Source organism: Eptatretus burgeri, chromosome 4 (assembly GCF_056783735.1).
Source record: "Eptatretus burgeri isolate ZD-2024b chromosome 4, Ebu_testis_v1, whole genome shotgun sequence".
Taxonomy (NCBI): domain Eukaryota; kingdom Metazoa; phylum Chordata; class Myxini; order Myxiniformes; family Myxinidae; genus Eptatretus; species Eptatretus burgeri.
In genome coordinates this window covers 132,489,812-132,507,373 of record NC_140964.1, presented here as the reverse complement: position 1 = coordinate 132,507,373, position 17,562 = coordinate 132,489,812, and the positions used below count along the sequence as shown (strand labels likewise).

Here is a 17,562-nt window from a genome sequence, read left to right as displayed (position 1 = left end):
AACCCTGGTCACCTCTTATGACACACAGCGATATGGTACACCTATTCTGACCGTGGCCTACACTGGGACCAGTACACTGGTACTCATTTCGCCGATCTTGGAAGGATGACAGGCTGAGTCAACCCCCTGATGTTAATTCAGCAGCCAACGGGGCTTGAACTCAGGATGCTCGGATCCCAATCGGATCCCAAGCTGCCACCCTTACCACTAAGCCAACACCAGGCTTAGAGAGAGGGAGCAAGATATATGGTATATATTGTTGGGGTCGGTGGCGAGCATGACCACGAGGTGGGGAGGGTTCGTCGTCTCCCACCAGACTCCCGGAATTATAGGCCATCGCTCCGGATAACTCTGAAGCCAGCGGCTCGATTAACCGACCATGGTCGCCAACATTTCAACCGCGTAGCGAAGGATCTGTTTGTCTATAACCAATTTAACTAACTAATTACGCGATTTAAACTACCGGGGAAGCCACGCCCTCAAAACGCCTGGTCAAACCTGATTTACTCCACCGGCAGCGGTAAAGTTACACTACCGACCACCGCTTTGCCACCTACCTTTCTGGCTCGTTGCAGTCAAGCGGGGCCTGCCCAGGATGTCCCGGCTATGTTGAACCGATTATCGGGGATGCAACCCCGTCTGAACTCAATCCCGGACCATGCTGGACCAAATAAAGAAAGGACAAAAACGAGCTGGGAACATTTCTAATTTCTTTACAATAAATAAAAGACAAGAGAAGCGAGACTTAAAGCGAATATATTGTTACGGAGTTGGAAACCTTGTGCACACAAACAGCCAGTCCCTCAACTTAGTTATTTTGATAAGTATGTGTTTACAGTTAGAATCCCCCCTTTGTCGAATCGGAATTACATGTGTGCGCTCCGACTTGTTGTATCGTCAGGTTTATTACATTTTTTACAACAACGGAACGTCACCTCGCAGTACCTGGTGGCAAATGGTCGTCGGGGCACTGTCGGGGAGCTCGTGCCAGGCTGGTGGTTCTGGATGGAACCCGCGTGGCGAATCGCCTGGGCACTCGAACTCCGATCCGTCCACGTGCCGACCAACCCGCCCTCTCCGTGCAGCCACTGACAAGCGCAAATCAACAACCATGGCTCCTTTCGTCCACTCTACTCCTGTCCACAGAACTCTTGTCCATCGAACTCTTCGTGCCGACGACACACGACCTTCCGTCCACACCACACCCGTTTTTCCACCCTTCTTCTGGCACTGCCCAGGGATATATTGTTGTGGGCCAGGGGTCAGTGGCGAGGACGACCGCGAGATGGAGCAGTTGGGCCGTCTCCCACCGAACACCGGAATTGAAGGTTGTAACCTTCAGATAACTTCCAAGGTCACGGGTCCCTTGGCGGATCGTGGACGCCAATATTTTGACCCTGTGGCGCAGGGTTAATTGTCGAGATTTCCAATATACCTAAATAACCACGCAGTCTTGCTTCAGGGGAAACCACACCCTCGGCCGACTTTGTCCGAACCGAGTCGTTGTTACCGACTCGGATCCGGCTTAATCAATTGCGAATTTCCAAATCCGAGCCGATCCAAATAACAATTTACAGCACAAACGACCTTTCCTCTTCTCAAGCCCAAACCATACTGGGCCAATGGAAGAAATGACAGGCAACGGACTGGAACATTTAATAGTTATTTATTTACAATAATAAGACGGTGTAGACTTATTCCGAATATACATGCAATGTACAATGAGCAATCAACACTTGCACAATTTCTACTTATAGTGTTGCAGGCCGAGGGTCAACGACGAGCACGACAGCTCGGCGGAGCAGTGGAGTCTGCTCTGCCGATCACCCGGAATTTCGATCGTACTTTTTCGAAAAAGTACGGGTCCCTTATCGGACCGTGAAACGTCGAAATCCACCACGTGGAACAGTGTTATTTGCCAATCTTAAAAATACCGAGAGACGATGTGGCGAACAAACGAGGAATCACCCCCTCAACGGAACTCGTACGAGTCGAGCCGTCAGCGTGCCCGACCCGTGTGCAACTCGAGCGGACGATTGCCGAAGTCCCGTCGGTCAAAATGTCCCCTTACGACGGCACAACGGCCTTGCTAATTTTCCAACATGCACCACGCCAAGCCAATGGAGGAAAGGACACGAACAAGCAGATACATTTCACAAATGGGGATTTATTTACAATAGGGAAATGAGGGGAGCACGCAAGAGCAGAGTTGTCCGTATATAAGCAATGCAGGTATGTTCAGCAAGAGCACTTATACAATGGCAACTTAATGGACTGGTGCCACAAACACACACACACACACACACGCACACACACACACACACACCCAAAATAATCGGACCAAAGTGGTCTTTTTTAAGGCCTCCTGCTCGGATGGATAGTCGGGCTGAAGACCAGAATCTGTCTCGGACCTGTCCACCTCGTGTGGTCTTCTGGCTGTGTCGGTCCGGGTGCCAGCGAGAGGCAAGCCGAATCCAGACACCGGCAATCAGCCTCCCGAGCTCCTCTCTCGCTTCAGAACACGCGCTGTTGAAGACGATGCGCTGATCCTTCACAATCCACTGAGTCTATTCAACCGAAGAACCCCCAACCACTTTCCTTGCTCTCCGAACAACCGCCAAGAACCAGGAAGAACTGAGAACCAAGAAGCACCAAGAACCAGGAAGAGCCCACTTCTGTCTCTCCGTTCCCTTCTTATTCCTCTCGGGCGCGACTCGCTTCCCGCGTGACTCGTTCGCTGTCGGTAGGGGGCTGTCGCATCCCATTTCTTGGAGTGCCCAAGCCAGCCGATTCATGTCCATATGAGGGAATGAAATTCAGTTCGCTCATCATTGGGTGGGGGCTGTCGCATCCCATTTCTTGGAGTGCCCAAGGGAGCCGATTCATGTCCATTTTAGGGAATGGAATTCAGTTCGCTCATCATTGAGTGGGGGCTGTTGTCGTTGGTGGTGTTGTCGTTGTTGTTATCGTTGGTGGTGTAAAATAAAAGAAAACCCCAACTATCAAAATAACTTCACAGAGCATTTACATAAATCACTCTTCAGACACGGGACGGGACCCTTACTGGCAACACGTACTTTCTGATATAACTAAGCTACGAGGACCTGTATGTTGAGTGCTGTAAATTTCCAAATCCGCAACAATAGGACGGCGCCACCACAGACACACACACACCAAAATAAAATGGACCTGGATTATCTTTAGTTCGACCCTCGCAGCCAAGGGGAGAGACAGGCTGGAGGTCAGAGTTTGGTCGGTTCCTGGCCACTTCGTGTGGTTTGGTCCGCGACTGCAGGTGTGAAACTCTGTGTCGTCGGCGAGCCCAGACACTGTTTCGCGGGGCCAAGGCGGGAGCCAGGGTCACTCCTCACAGAGGGCCAGCGGATATTTCCGGTTCGAACTCCGGGATATTGCTCAACAAAATGAGAGATGAAAGTTGACAGCTGTGGAATAGTCAGAGGACCAGCTTGAGGCATGGCAACGACGACCACCAACGACGCATACCAATACCAATAGCAATGGCGACCCCTTTCTTCTCCGACAATTCCAACCCAACTTCAGCGAGCACTAAGCGGAACCCGGCGATTCTTTTCTTATCCCTCCCCCCGGGTCGGGTGTTGTGATCGGTCCTCTGAGGTAATCTTTGCCCTGATTGGACAGGGTTTTGTGGGGTGATGTGCTGGCCATCCATGATTGGACAGGGGGGAACCCCTCCTTTTCTGGGTGGAGTCAGTGTTCTGAGGTGAGGAAACCTCCGCTCATGTCCGTGGTCGAACGCACGTGGGCAGTGGCGTCGATGGTGCAAAGAAGTGAAGGATTGATTTGTTGGCGTTGGGTATTGCAAAAATCTAACGAGAAAGAAACTTTGCAGCACACACTTGTAATTCCCTTTCGACATACCGGACGGGACCCCAACCATAAGCACATACTTATCGAAATAACTGAACTGCGGGGACTCTGGCTGTTGTGTGCAGATGGTTTCCAAATCCGTAACAATATCTCCTCCCACATGGTGCGATCCTTGGCGAGAATCATCTCGCTGTCCATCCCTCATCGGCCTACGGCCGCACCCTTCTGAGGCGGAGCCATGGCCCCTGCTCTGGAGCCTCGAATATTCCACTTGGCCTCGCTCACGCAGAGAGTCATAGGATCTGCCCTGAGAAAATCGTCGTACCAGAGGAGTTCGTCTGTGGGGATGGAGCGTGATGGGCTGGTTGAGTCGCACAGATTGGATGGTGGATGTATGGGATGTAAATGGCTGATGTAATACCCTAACGAAAGACGTCACAACACACGTTTTCGAGTCTCCTACCATACAAAAAGGAAAGGGAGCTATCTCTCATGTACGTACCGTCATAACGAACTTTGGGACCTGAATGTTGAGTGTGCATGGTTTCCAGATTTGTTACAATATACACAGTTGCGGGCTGGGGTCTGGTGGCGAGAACGACCACAAGGTGGGGGGAGTTATGTCGTCTCCCACCAGATGCCCGAAATTGTCGGCCGTCGCTCACAGACAACTCCGTGACGTGGCGTGTCGCTGAACCGACCGTGGACGCCAATACCTCCACCGCGTGGCGTAGGATCTGCTTGTCTCGAACCAAGTTACCTCATTAATCACGCGGTTTCAACTACCAGGGAACCATGCCCTGAGTACACCTTGCCAAAACCGGGTCACCCTCCCAATTACCCAGTACCAACGACCTTCCCAGTTCGGATGCAATCTTGCGGACCTGCCAAGGACGTACCGGCTGGAATGAACAGATGATCGGGAATAAAATCCCGGCTGAGCTCAGATTCGAACCATGCTCGACCAATGAAGGAAAAGATAAAAACGAACTGGGAACATTTCCACCATAATTTATTTACACGAAGTGACGAAAGGTATGTGGAACAGGTTTATTGGGTGTGTTATGCAGAGGAAGATGAGAGAAATATGTCGTGCGACAATTTTACAGCAACTTACAAAAAAGGACACAGCACACTTGTCGTGAGAATACAGGCAAGATTTACAATGATCAAAGCACTTGTACAGTTTCTACTTAATGGAAAGGTGCCACACACTCGACAAAATAAACCCAGATGAATGGCAAAGGACTTTGGTTGCAAGCTTGGGAGGGAGTGAGCCAAGGTCGCAGTTCTTCTGGTTCCTGAGTTACGTTTCCTTTCTGTCCCGCATTTATTAAACATTAATCTATCCCCGGGGCTTTTCAACACGCCTGTCTTTAAACTATCGGTTGGAGCAACCATGATTCCCGTTGCCTGTGTTAGTATTCGTTATTAATTTGGGCCTGGCCCGCAAATTTTCTCTCATGCTCTTGCACAATTTCGTGGCCGGGCAGCGTGGCTTAACTGGCATGTTTACCCATCTGCCCAACTTGATCTTCGGCACCCTCGGTTCGCTGAGGCTGTCTCCAAGCCTACCTACTCCTTATGAATGTGGGGAATGCCATTCATGGCATTTCCCCTTCGATGCCCACGTTGCATTTTGGTGCTCCGGGTCCCGTTTCCATGGGCTGCCCATGCCCATTACACTAACTCGGTCCCTTGGACCCATGGCCTACTCTAGCCGACAACTTCGGTGCCTGAGGTGCCCTCTACTCAGTGCGCACATTTTACCAGCCATGCTTCCAGCCGGTCAATAGACTCCTGCAGCCCACAAAAAAGGTTTCGTGCCTTTGTTCAACACCAACAACAAAACGACATCCGATTGGTTAATTTAACTAACCCACAAACTAACATGACACTAACCACGGGTTTCCTTGGTTGGGATTCACTCCTCCCCCCAATCATTCGTTCGCACCATGCATTCCACATTCACTCCATTCACACTCAGGCCCACTGACCCACGTTCATTCACCATGTTTCTTTCTTGGTTTTATTTTATTTGTATTTTTCACATCAACACTGACACTCTACAAACTACGACCCCCGAAACTCGCTCGTGCCCCTCATCATCCATTATACAAATTCACATTCCATTTAATTCTACGTTCCCACTACACGTTCCATGTCTGTCCATGTCTCCAATCCATTTCTAAATTCTAACCTAAATTCCCACAAACTGGTGTTACCTGGGCCATGGAGATCCGCTCCTGCCCCACGAGGCCGGTCGAACGAACGTTAAACACTCCCCTAACTCGTGCTCCTGTGCCCCCGGCGAGGATGTTCGCGACATCCTGGCTGGGCATCTGCTCGTGGCAAGGCTCGACGAGCCTTGCCGCTCCAGGGCAGTGATTTGCAGCACGCTCGTCCCCTCCGTATGGTCGATAAATGAGGCCGTAACATCGCCCCGTTAATCGCATTAATCGCTGGCTTTTGAGCTATCGCCCATGCGAGCCACCGTGCACTACTCACCTGCCATTCGTGCTTCGAGATCCCCGCCAACGTCACTGGCACATGGCCCGCTCTGCGAGGTCCACCTCGCACACAGACGCGACGGTGTCGTCCTTGGGACTCGTCCTGCGAATTTCACTCGCGGCATGCGGCGGTGTCATCCTCGGGACTCCTCCTGCGAATAACACTCACGGCATGCAGCACGTCAGCCTCTGTACACGTGCTCACATGGGGCCACGTGCTTTCTAAATTCACACGACAATTGCCTCCATTTTAGCCGTCCGCGCCCTGGTCTTGTTCCGAGCACCGAGCATTTCGGCGCCGGATTCCGATCACGCGATCGTGCACGCTTGGGCTGTTCGCAAAACACGGAACGGACCTCGTTAGCAGCGTCCCGTGGAGCCGGCGCGGTTTCCAAAATAACTCCGTCCGTTACACGACCCACGACTGCTGTCTGGGTCGGCGAAGCTCAGTCGGCTAAAAACCTGGCTTAGCTCAGATTTGAACCATGCTGGACCAATGAAGGAAAAGACAAAAACGAACTGGGAACATTTCTTCAATAATTTTTTTTTACGAAGCGAGGAAAGGTATGTGGTACAGGAACAGGTTTATTGGGTGTGTTATGCGGGGAAAGATGAGAGAAAGATGTAGTGCGACAATTTTACAGCAACTTGCAAAAGTGGACACAGAGCAGACTTGTGAGAATCCAGGCAAGATTTACAATGATCAAAGCACTTGAACAGTTTCTACTTAATGGACAGGTGCCACACACTCAGACCTACACTCAGACAAAATACACCCAGATGAATTGCAAAGGACTTTTGTTGCAAGCTCGGGAGGGAGTGAGCTGAGGTTGCAGTTCTTTTGGTACCTGAGTTTCGGGGAAAGGGATGCTCTGTGGTGTGGCACCAGACAATGGTCGCACCCCGCAGCCGTGCGGGCGGAGCAGCCCGTGTGGAGAGCGCGGAGTCCACGGTATGACGTGGCAGCAGGCAGGACCCAATGAGACCCGGTCAAGGTTGGGTGTACTCTGACCAGCACAACAGACGGGCCTCCGTGATCTGCACAACAACAAAACAACAGACCTGCCCACGCTGAGGAGAGACGTGGACAGGTCCTCCGTGATCAAGACCTTCCTTCTTCAACCAACAACAAAGGGACCAACTCAACCAACGACCTTCCGTTTTTCTTTGCAACCAGCCAACGAACCCACCAAACTCTCACAGCAATCTACTCTGAGTATGGTGTCGTAATTTATCGATCCCCAAGGTCGGGGAGGGGCCTTGGCGAAGCTGACGTCACCGTCCACCCTGATTGGACAGGGCCTCCATGGGGTCTGCCCTTTCTGTGCGGGATCTCGGTCAGGCCGGAAAAGCCCGCCCACACCACGCGTGTTTGAGGAAGGTGAACAGTGGTACAGCCAAGATTGAATTGGAACGTTTGGGGAAGACGTAAAGGAACTGCGGACGTGAAGATTCTGCCTCGGAAAAACGAGTCGCCGATTCGGTGAATAGGTGAATCAGCACTTGTTCAGCCCATGCGAGAGTAGCAAGCGAGAGGAAGGTACTGCACACAAATTTTGCCTCGGAAAGCGAGAGGAAGACACTGTGGTTCAAAATAAAAGTGGAGAAATCATTTATTTACCTAACTTAAAGCCATTGCAACTCACCCCAGTGTTTTCCCACTAAGGCCGAGGTCACATTTGCCACGGCGGCCGTGGGGTCTCCAAAATCTACGGCCACTCGCAATTATACGGCGGCCGCAGTATTGCCATGGTCACACAATGTCGCAGTCACATATGTTTTTATTTTTCAGGTAGCCGCACGGCGTATTTATAAATTGTGGAGACCGAAAACGTGGGTGTGCCATCCAGTCTTTGATTTGATGTCGATCGGTGACCTTAGGGCGTTCCTGTGGCGGCCATAGAATTTTCACGGCAGACGCAAGGCGACTGCAGGGGGGCCCTCAGGCGAACGTGCGGCCAGATGGACGGTAACAAGTGGGTTATTTTTATTATTTTAAAATATTTTTTACCAGTTCTTTTGTTTGGGAGCGATCAAGATTTGTCTCGATTTTGGGAGCGATCGGGTCAAAGGTCAAGGTCAAGGTCATGAAAAGGTCAAAATCGTCTTTTTACCATAGCACGGTCAATTTGTATCCAATTTGCATGCAACTAATGCCAGAATGTTCAGAATTCAGTGCCCCATCTTGTGATATGTGACATGACACAATGACGTAATAACTCTGATTCGCGGTTGGGAGTCAAAGGTCGGGGCGGTCACGACATTGCAAAATGTGCGGTTTTAGTCATAACACGGTCAATTCTTATCCGATTTGCATGAAACCAACACCAAAATGTTGACTGTTCTGTTCCCCACACTCTAATACCACTTACAAAATTAAGACTACAAAGGTCAAGGTCGAGGTCATGAAAAGGTCAAAATCGTCATTTTGCCATAGTGCGGTCGATTTTTTTTTTTATATATTTTTTTTTTTTTTATTTTATTTTATTTTTTTTTATTTTATTTTTTTATATCCAATTTGCATGCCAATGCCAAAATGTTGTGAATTCAATGCCCAATCTTGTGATATACGATATGACACAATGACGTCATTACCTTTGTTAGCGGTTTGGGTCAAAGGTCAGGGGGATCAACGACCTTTACTATCATAACGCGGTCAATTCTTATATAATTTGCATGTAAGTAGATTCAAAATGTTTAGAATTCAATTCCCTATCCTGTGATGTGTAATATTTGATTTCTTATAATGTGACCAGTTGTCATCAGATTGACTTGACACCGACACCCAAAAAGGTCAGGGAGTTCATACAGAAATTGTACAATGTACGTGAATCAGTGTCAAACAGTAGGAAATTTAATGTTTTTAAGCCATCATAACACATATGAGATGGCTGATGTGGTATGGGATTAAATACCCTCACAATCAACGGTTTCTTGGGGGGGGGGGGCAAAATGTAGCGTTGGTGAAGGTATGCGCTCCACTGAGTGCCCGTTCTAGTTGTAATTGTTATTAATCTCGGGTTCAGTCTGCTCTGTGTCTACTTTCGTCAATTGATTGTTTTATTGTCGCACCACACCTCTCTCCTCTTTCCCTTCGTTACATACCCAATAAATCTTTGTAGTACCACATACTTTTCCTCGCTCGCTTCTTAATAAATCATTATCATTCGGAATGTTCCCAGTTCGCCTTTGTCTTTTCTGTCATTGGTCCAGCATGGTTCGAATCTAAGTTTAGCGGGGTCTTTATTCCCAACGATCCGTTCTTTCGAGCCGGTATGTCCTTGGCAGTCGCTCGGCTGCATCCGATCCGGAGAAGTGATCTGATCCGGTTCGGACAAGGCGTACCGAGGGCGTGGTTCCCTGGTAATTATACCACGTGGTTAATTAGGCATCTTGATTCCACAGACGGGAGGACCCAAGGTCACATAGTTGAGTTATTGGCGTCCACGGTCGGTTAAGCGACCTGCCACGTCATGGAATTATCAATGAGCAATGGCCTACAATTCCAGGGAGTCTGGTGGGAATCGACGTAGCTTTTCCCACCTCGTGGTCTTGTCACCCGACCCCACCGGCCCGCAACAAAATATATATATATACAGTCATGTGCCGCATAACGACGTTTCGGGCAACGACGGATTGCATATTCGACGGATCTGGAGCTGAAAAATTCATATCGCCGAGTGATGGAGACGACATAGTGCTGCCAGTCGTATTAAAATAGCACATACAATTATGTACAGTACCTAATACTTGATAATGATAAACAACTAGTGTGGCCCCGTTATAACAGGATCGTTGAGGTCCATAAAATGTCATCGTGAAATAAGCGGGGTCGCGCAAAATCGGAATTCAAGAAAATCAGCGTTCAACCTGTTGTTGTTGACCCAATGTTGACCTAACATTCTAAAACACCCCTATTTTCGCCCGGTTTGACCCGTTTTTTGCACGTTTACCTTCCAGCAAGTAAATTACCTTTGAGTTGAAGAATTCTGCGAATGAATTGTTGTTAAAATCGAAATTAAAACACAAATTGTTTTTAGTAAAGCTTTTTATGTTGTGAAAACATTCGCACTGCTCTGAAAATATATCACACAATTGACAGATGCTCGATTCTTCATTTGTAAATTATAACATCGATGCAATGATTCCGTATTTATAAAATCCCAACGCTATTTATTCACCTTTCCATAATCGATGCTCGAGAAGATTGTAAGCTGCCGCTAACAACACACATGGCTGTCATGAACAGCACAAAGGTAAAACAAACACGTCTTCCGTCGATCTTGGATGTGTGTTACAATTGCCTGCAGTATTCAGTACAGTATTAGTAACATGCTGTTCAGGTTTGAAGCTGAGGAGCAATAGGCTATACCATAAAGCCGAGGTGTTGAGGTTTGTTCAAGTACGATGTTCGAAAACGAAAATATATTTTATTTATATATATATATATATATATATATATATATATATATATATATATATATATATATATATATATATATATATATATGATGTTCGCTTCAAGACGCATTTCTCAGAACGTAACCCCGTCGTTAAGTGGCGCATGACTGTATATATGTGTATATGACTGTAATTGCATACGCGTTTTGCCTTATTTAATTGCATACGTGTTTCATTATAATAAATGTTCTTGTGTGAATGTAAACCTGCTCATTGCGTCCATTCACTCATTGACTGAACATTTCGTGTGTTGGGAGTTAGAAAGCAATTGGTTTGCCATAATAGGGGGACATTTGGACCGACGGTTCTCGGCGATTACGCCGCTCAGAATCTCGCACGGACAAGCTCGCCTTGGCGGTTTGTTCAGTAAGAGTTCCGTCGAGGGTGGAAGACCCCGGTAGTTGGATCACGTGGGTATTTAGGTACATTGAAGATTAGCAATCGACCCGACCCCACGTGATGTGCCGATTGGCGTATTTCAGTTCTTGTACAAGGACCCGTCGCTCGGAGTTATCTGGGCGGCGATCTATATTCCGGGCGATCGGTCGGGCCGATTCGACTTGCGGCTCCATTCACAGCGGTTGGTTGGCGGCTGACCCCCGGCCATAGCAATGTATATTTATGCAGTCACAATTGTTACAGAAGGCTTTGAGCAGGTCAGAGGTCGTTTAATAATCATCACAACGAGAGCCTACGCCATACGCGAAGAACACCCCATCAATAAATTGTGCTGGGTTCGATTATCTTCTTACTGTTGGATTCCAGTAGTGGAGGGATCAGTCTTTTATTTCCTCTCATTTGCAAGATAAACTGGACACACTTAATGTGGACTTTGTATGTAAAACAATGGTTACCCATTACTGTGGAAAGGTTCGTATACATATGTACACATAAATATTCATACAAAGATGTTGTCAACATAGGGCAGAATGTGGAGATTTATTACGTCCTCCATTGAAACTGTGTTTCCTTCCCTGTGCTTTTGCCTATTTAATGGATGGCTTTTAAAAGCTTACTATTTCACTCTGGAGGAGTTTTGAAGCACATGATGATGTCCACATTTGAATGGGCAGCCATTTTTCCCTGTAACATCCCCACACATGGAGTACTGTCATACAATTGTGGTTTTGCAAAACCACATGCCTCTTCGACAATGGCACCCAACATACAGTGATCCCCAGGCAGTTATTTCGTCAGTCTTTGTGCAGTCAGATCTTACCCTCATGTCCAGTGGGTTAACGGGACGAAGTGCGTCGCATGGGTCTTTTGGCTAAGTCGAATTGTATCTCCATCTTCTCTAAAATCCTGATTTCCATTCCAACCATTTCCTTTTATCCATGATACAAATCAAATTGAGCAAGCAAGCAAGCAAACACACAATATGAATAACAAGCACCCGCACAGCCTCCCGTGAGCAAATCACAAGAAGAAGAAAGACTCTGCCTGGCGCGCGCATGGAACGCCCTCTCCTTCAAATCTGCATGCCAATTGACAACGGCATCTCATATTGCTCACCACACAGGGAAAAGCCATGAATGATACGGGTAAAAGCCAAAAACGTTCACAACACCAACCACATCTTGCCGGGGATGCCTCGGATGGGCACACTTGATGAGGGTCGTATGAATCCCATCGCCGGAACACAGCAGGATGGGCAGCGAGGGACGAGGGTCACGGGAAGAGCGGTCTGGGACTTCAGTGCAGAGCTCCGGGCCGTGCCGCGCTGGATGTGCAAATGAGAACGCTTCTGGCCCAAGGAGGATGGCAAGTTGTGGGTGGAACTGCTATTGCCCAACAGGGAAGCGCAATTTGGGTCACGGCACGTCGCTTCGGGTTGTTACCCCACCCTTAATCTGGGGCTCATGAAAGGTGGATCGTGAAGCCATCCACCCTCTTTATTTGCCTGCCTGCCTCGCCCTCTTTTTCGCATGGCTGCCTCACCCTCTTTTTCACCTGTCTGCATCTCCCTCTTTTTCACCTGCCTGCCTCGCCCTCCTTTTTGCCTGCCTGCCTCCTCCTCATTTTTTTTTACCTCTCTGCTCCGCCCTCTTCTTCAATGCTCCTCGTCTGCCCGTCGCTAGATCTACACTCGTGGTTGGTGTGTGACTGACATTCTTTTCCACGAGCCCTGGCAAAGTGACTAAGCAGAAGATAACGCGCCGACTCTTGAAGTGGGAACTCTCAAGCGGAGCGTCCCACGGAGGTACATGCTACACTCACAGACCAATGCAACTCGAGGCAAGGGATCTTTTGCCTCATGCATCTTCTCTCCCGTCTCTGTTTCCACCCCTCTATCTCATCCCCTTTGGACGCACAAAAGAGCATCCCACTGATTCGCAATCACAGTTTCCTCTGGAACGACACCGCAACCCCCATATTCCATCACACGACACCTCCCACTCCCACAACTTTGTCAGCAGTATTTCTCCCTCCTCCCACCCCCAAAGCATACTGGGTTGCGTTGGTCGGCCGACCGTGCCAGGTATTGCGAGGCTGTTCGTCCTCATCTACTCTCCTTCTTTCTGGCTATCTGATCTTCCGTGTGTGTGTGTGTGTGTGTGTGTGTGTGTGTGTGTGTGTGTGTGTGTGTGTGTGTGTGTGTGTGTGTGTGTGTGTGTGTGTGTGTGATGGCATCCCTTGTCGCATAAGTTAAGATTGCATAAGTTCAGTTCTCATGGGATAAGTCTGCTCTGTGTCTGCTTTTTGTAAATTGCTTGCCTTTTGTCGCACCCCAATAATTCCTTGCTGTCCCTGCTGTACATAATCAAAAACCCATTAACAGTGCCACATACCTTTCCTCGCTTAATTGTGAATAAATGTTCACAGCTTGTTTTCAACTTTTTCTTCATTGGTCCAGTGTTGTTCAGATCTGAGCCCAGCCGGACGTTATCCCCCAACGATCTGTTTTTCTTGCCAGTACGTCCATGGGCAGTTACACTCGGCTGCAACTGATCTGGAAAGGTGATCTGGTTTGAACAATGTGCACCGAGGGTGTGTCCCCCGGTGATTAGAAAACGTGACTATTAGGTAACCGGCATTCATCAGACGGAGGACCCAAGTCACATGGTCGAGTTATTGGCATTAACAGTCGATTTACGACCCGCTGCGTCATGAAGTTATTCATGTGTGACGGCCTGCGATTCTCGAGAGTCTCGTGGGAACCTGAGGAAGCTTCCCCCCCCCTCCCCCACTCGTGGTCTTCTCAGCCCCGACCCCAGGTCCACAACAGCACTCCAAGATATAACTGGCCTCGGGGTGAATTATGGTTGTCGTGGTTCTTCTGGGGTGATTAAAAAAAGTCTTTAAGGGATTGATTGGCCATGGTGATTCAGTGGCTCATAGCTGGACTGCAATCACACATCAGTCTCTTCAGCCTTACTTGTATTTGACATATTTGGCAATTGGTGGTATTCTGGGTCAATTTGGACTTTCACTCCAAACAGTATCACAGCAGTGATGCATAATTTGGTGGGGGAAGACCTCAAAACGCTCCACCATTACTGTCATATTGAGACGTCTCGCCAGATTCCAATGGGGACGAGGACACAACCGTAACAATAGAAACACATTCATGTTACATAACATAAGGCTTGTCTCCCTGGCAGGTCATCGGTGGAATGGACAGCTTCTTGGAATGGCTCCAAATACAAGGCCTGAGAACAGAAACAGCCCAAGCAGTGATCAATGTGCTTGGAATTGAGACTCGGAAGGTGCTTCGAGCTTGTACAGACTCCGATTCATTGCGAACAGAGCTCCTCTCTCTCGCTAAAGAGAAATTTAAATTTGCAATGTATGCTGACTTCTGCAAATTTGTGAAATCTTTTTTGAAGCCGCAGGTTGTGCGGCTCGCAGGCTCTCCTCTGTTGGGAAGTCTGTTCGTTAACTTGGAGAATGTTGTTCGAGAACTTTCCAGTTTCTGTCAAAACTTCATTGGATTCCAAAATATGCAGCTGGAAAACGTTCCTGGCTTCATTGGAATTGGTTTCAGTGATGTCTGCAACCTCCACCATCAGGATGATGGATCAACACCCAAGTCTGGTATGTCACTATTTTATACTCCCTGCATGTCAATAAATACCTTGATCTTCCATCAACCTTTTTAGTTTTTGTAACTTGTACAATCTCCTTTGAAACAATTTAGTATTGTTGAACATGAATGTGGACTTGAATGTTGGTGCTGCTGAAGCAGTGTCCATGGCCATTGTGCACAATCCTGGACGGGTCACCACTCCGACACAGGATACCAGCAAGCTGGCACTCATTTTGCCAACCTCGGAAAGATGATGGGCAGAGTCAACCCCACCTGGCATGCATTGAACTGCTGAGTGGGATTTGAACTCAGGATCCTCGGATCCCATACCGACCACCCCAATCATTAAGCCAACACCAGGCATATCAATTGTCAGAGTGGTGATGGGAATATACGTTTTAAATTTCAACCTGATCGGACACATGGTTTGGCTGCCAGAATTTTATTATTATTTATTTTTGAATGTTGGTTTTTTTTTTGTTTTTTTTTTACAACATGGCTCACTTAAGCATGGTTGGGTTTGAGGGTAGAGAAAGAGCAGCTGAAACTGGAATCCCATCGATGTTCCTCCTGATGACTTTGTGCTTGATTTTTGCTTGTTCGGGTTCCTTTTGATGACTCCAATGCAGTACTTTAAATGCAGGATTTGATCTTCGATTTGATTTGAATTTAATTTATTTTATTCCCATTCTGAATTAAATTGAATAAAAATAAACGTCAAGGGTCATTGTAAAATGTCAGGTCAAAGTGGGAAGTCTTGACATCCGATCATTATTGCCAGAAGTTATAAAGTGGTAGTTCTGGTTATATGTTATTAATGATGTTACACACCAGTCCATGAACATAACACAAAATTCACGAAACAAATAAACAGAAAACAAGTCCTGGTGAGGGTCTGCAATCTCTGATTGCCCTTCTTCTTAATCGAAACCGCTGAGCTCTGTCGGTGATGAGGATTGGGACTTAAGGCATTGTCTTATGAATGAGGAATTCCTAGTAAGACTGATTCATCAGCTCACGTTGATTAAATCTCTGCCTTTTGTAGACGCCGCATGTCGCTACAACCGAGCAGACGGTTTGATGAGATCCTCGGATCAGCTCCTGCACAGGCCGTCCGCAATGCACGTTACACGTTGTCGTCTCAGCTCATGCTGGTGCACCAAAAAGATAGCGAACTTAACTGTCTCGAGGAAGTAAAAGTCGTAACAAGGTTGACAAGACCCCAAAACATGATAAAACTCATAAAATGGGGATTTTTTTTTTTTAACAACTCGGTCTTTGTTCCAAAAAGAAGAATCCATTTGTACCTGAATTTTTCTTGAAATCAAAATCAAGGTCTGAGTTTTATTTTATGTCATTTTATTTGAAAATCATGACAATGGCAAAGCTCTGATGAGAGCAAGCACACAGAAGGTGTAACAAGGAGAGCAGGAGACGGGAGGGACAGAAAAGGGAAGCAGAAAACAGGAGGGAATAGACACATGAGGAAATCTGTGGAAGGGAGCGGGATGGGGTGGGGAACATGGGGTAAACAAGATGGAAGGAGAGCAGTGAATATGAACGATGTGGATTAATGGGGGTAGAAAAGATCATGGTTATGGATGAGGGAAGATGAGAGATGATCGTGAACAGCTGTTTTGAAGACCTGGAGGGGAAAGTGGGATTGAAGAGTGTGGGAGTTTGTTCCAAAGGCGGGGAAAAAGAGGAATGAAAGAATAAAGGTGAGCAGTGATTTGGGATTTTGGAAGTTCTACCAGAAAGGGGTTGCTGGTGGATCTTGAACACCCTGCGGAGTTGTAAACTAAACTTTAGCAACTGCAGTTTGAACATATACCCTCTCAGTGCAGTGTTGGCTTAAATGTCGACTTGTGCGCAGGTGAAGGTGATCTGGAAGAGGGAACAAGTTTCCAAATGGACATTCCTCAAAACCTTTTGAACTCATCTGTTACGATTAAAGAGTCAAACGATGCATCAATGCAAGAATCCAGCAGTGCTTCTCTTCTTGTACCAGGTTTGTATCACATAACAGAAAGTGCTGTGTGATGTTGAGAAATGTCTTTTGTTTCATGTTCTGTGTCAGGCACATCTTGCATTATGGCAGGAAAGTTGTTCAAACTTTGTGGAGAAAATAATTCCATTTTGGCTCCAGCTGGAACATTTGCTCCTCAATGTTATAAAGTTTTGTTTGCATTGCAGTCCAGATTCCTCATACATCCTCTTCTTCCTTCTCTTTCATCCTATTACCCCAAATTCTCTTTCCTCCCTCCCCCATTCCCTCAACCCTGCTCCTAATTTACCCATTCCCTTAAATATATATTTCATCACCACTTTTTGTGAAAATGGCAAAAGTTCAGATGTCCCCCTTTTTTTATTTTATTTTATTTTTATTTTAAATACAACTTGCAGTCATGATTTCCTTGGCGAATGACTTTCTGAAGGACAACAAGAAACACGAGGACAAAATTGTTTGATCTCTTTGAAGGGAATTGTTTTTAAAGCTCTCATTCAGCACACTTCAACATTTTAACATTTATATTGTTTTTGCAGTTTCCCAGTTTAATTCCATGATGATGTGCGGTACCCACGAGCTGAGTCCCAGATGCTTCAGCACAGTTGGCCAAGTTTAAAGGGCCAGTTCCCTCTTCCAGATCACCTTCACCTGCGCACAAGTCGACATTTAAGCCAACACTGCACTGAGAGGGTAGATGTTCA

The 17,562-nt window shown here is 47.3% G+C and overlaps 1 protein-coding gene across 3 annotated transcripts in view; it reads left to right on the top strand.

Annotated features, from left to right (window-relative positions):
• Window positions 1-17,562, top strand: part of LOC147029145 (uncharacterized) — a 33,496-nt gene that overhangs the window by 9,057 nt on the left and 6,877 nt on the right. For 2 of the 3 annotated variants that reach the window (XM_085876290.1, XM_085876292.1), the window contains exons 2-3: window positions 14,426-14,858; window positions 16,727-16,861. In XM_085876290.1, coding sequence (XP_085732416.1) covers window positions 14,438-14,858; window positions 16,727-16,861 — 556 coding nt within the window. In that variant the 5' untranslated portion in view covers window positions 14,426-14,437. Of the gene's footprint in view, window positions 1-10,914; window positions 14,859-16,726; window positions 16,862-17,562 lie in introns of those variants that run through there. The other variant, XM_085876291.1, reaches the window with a different exon arrangement.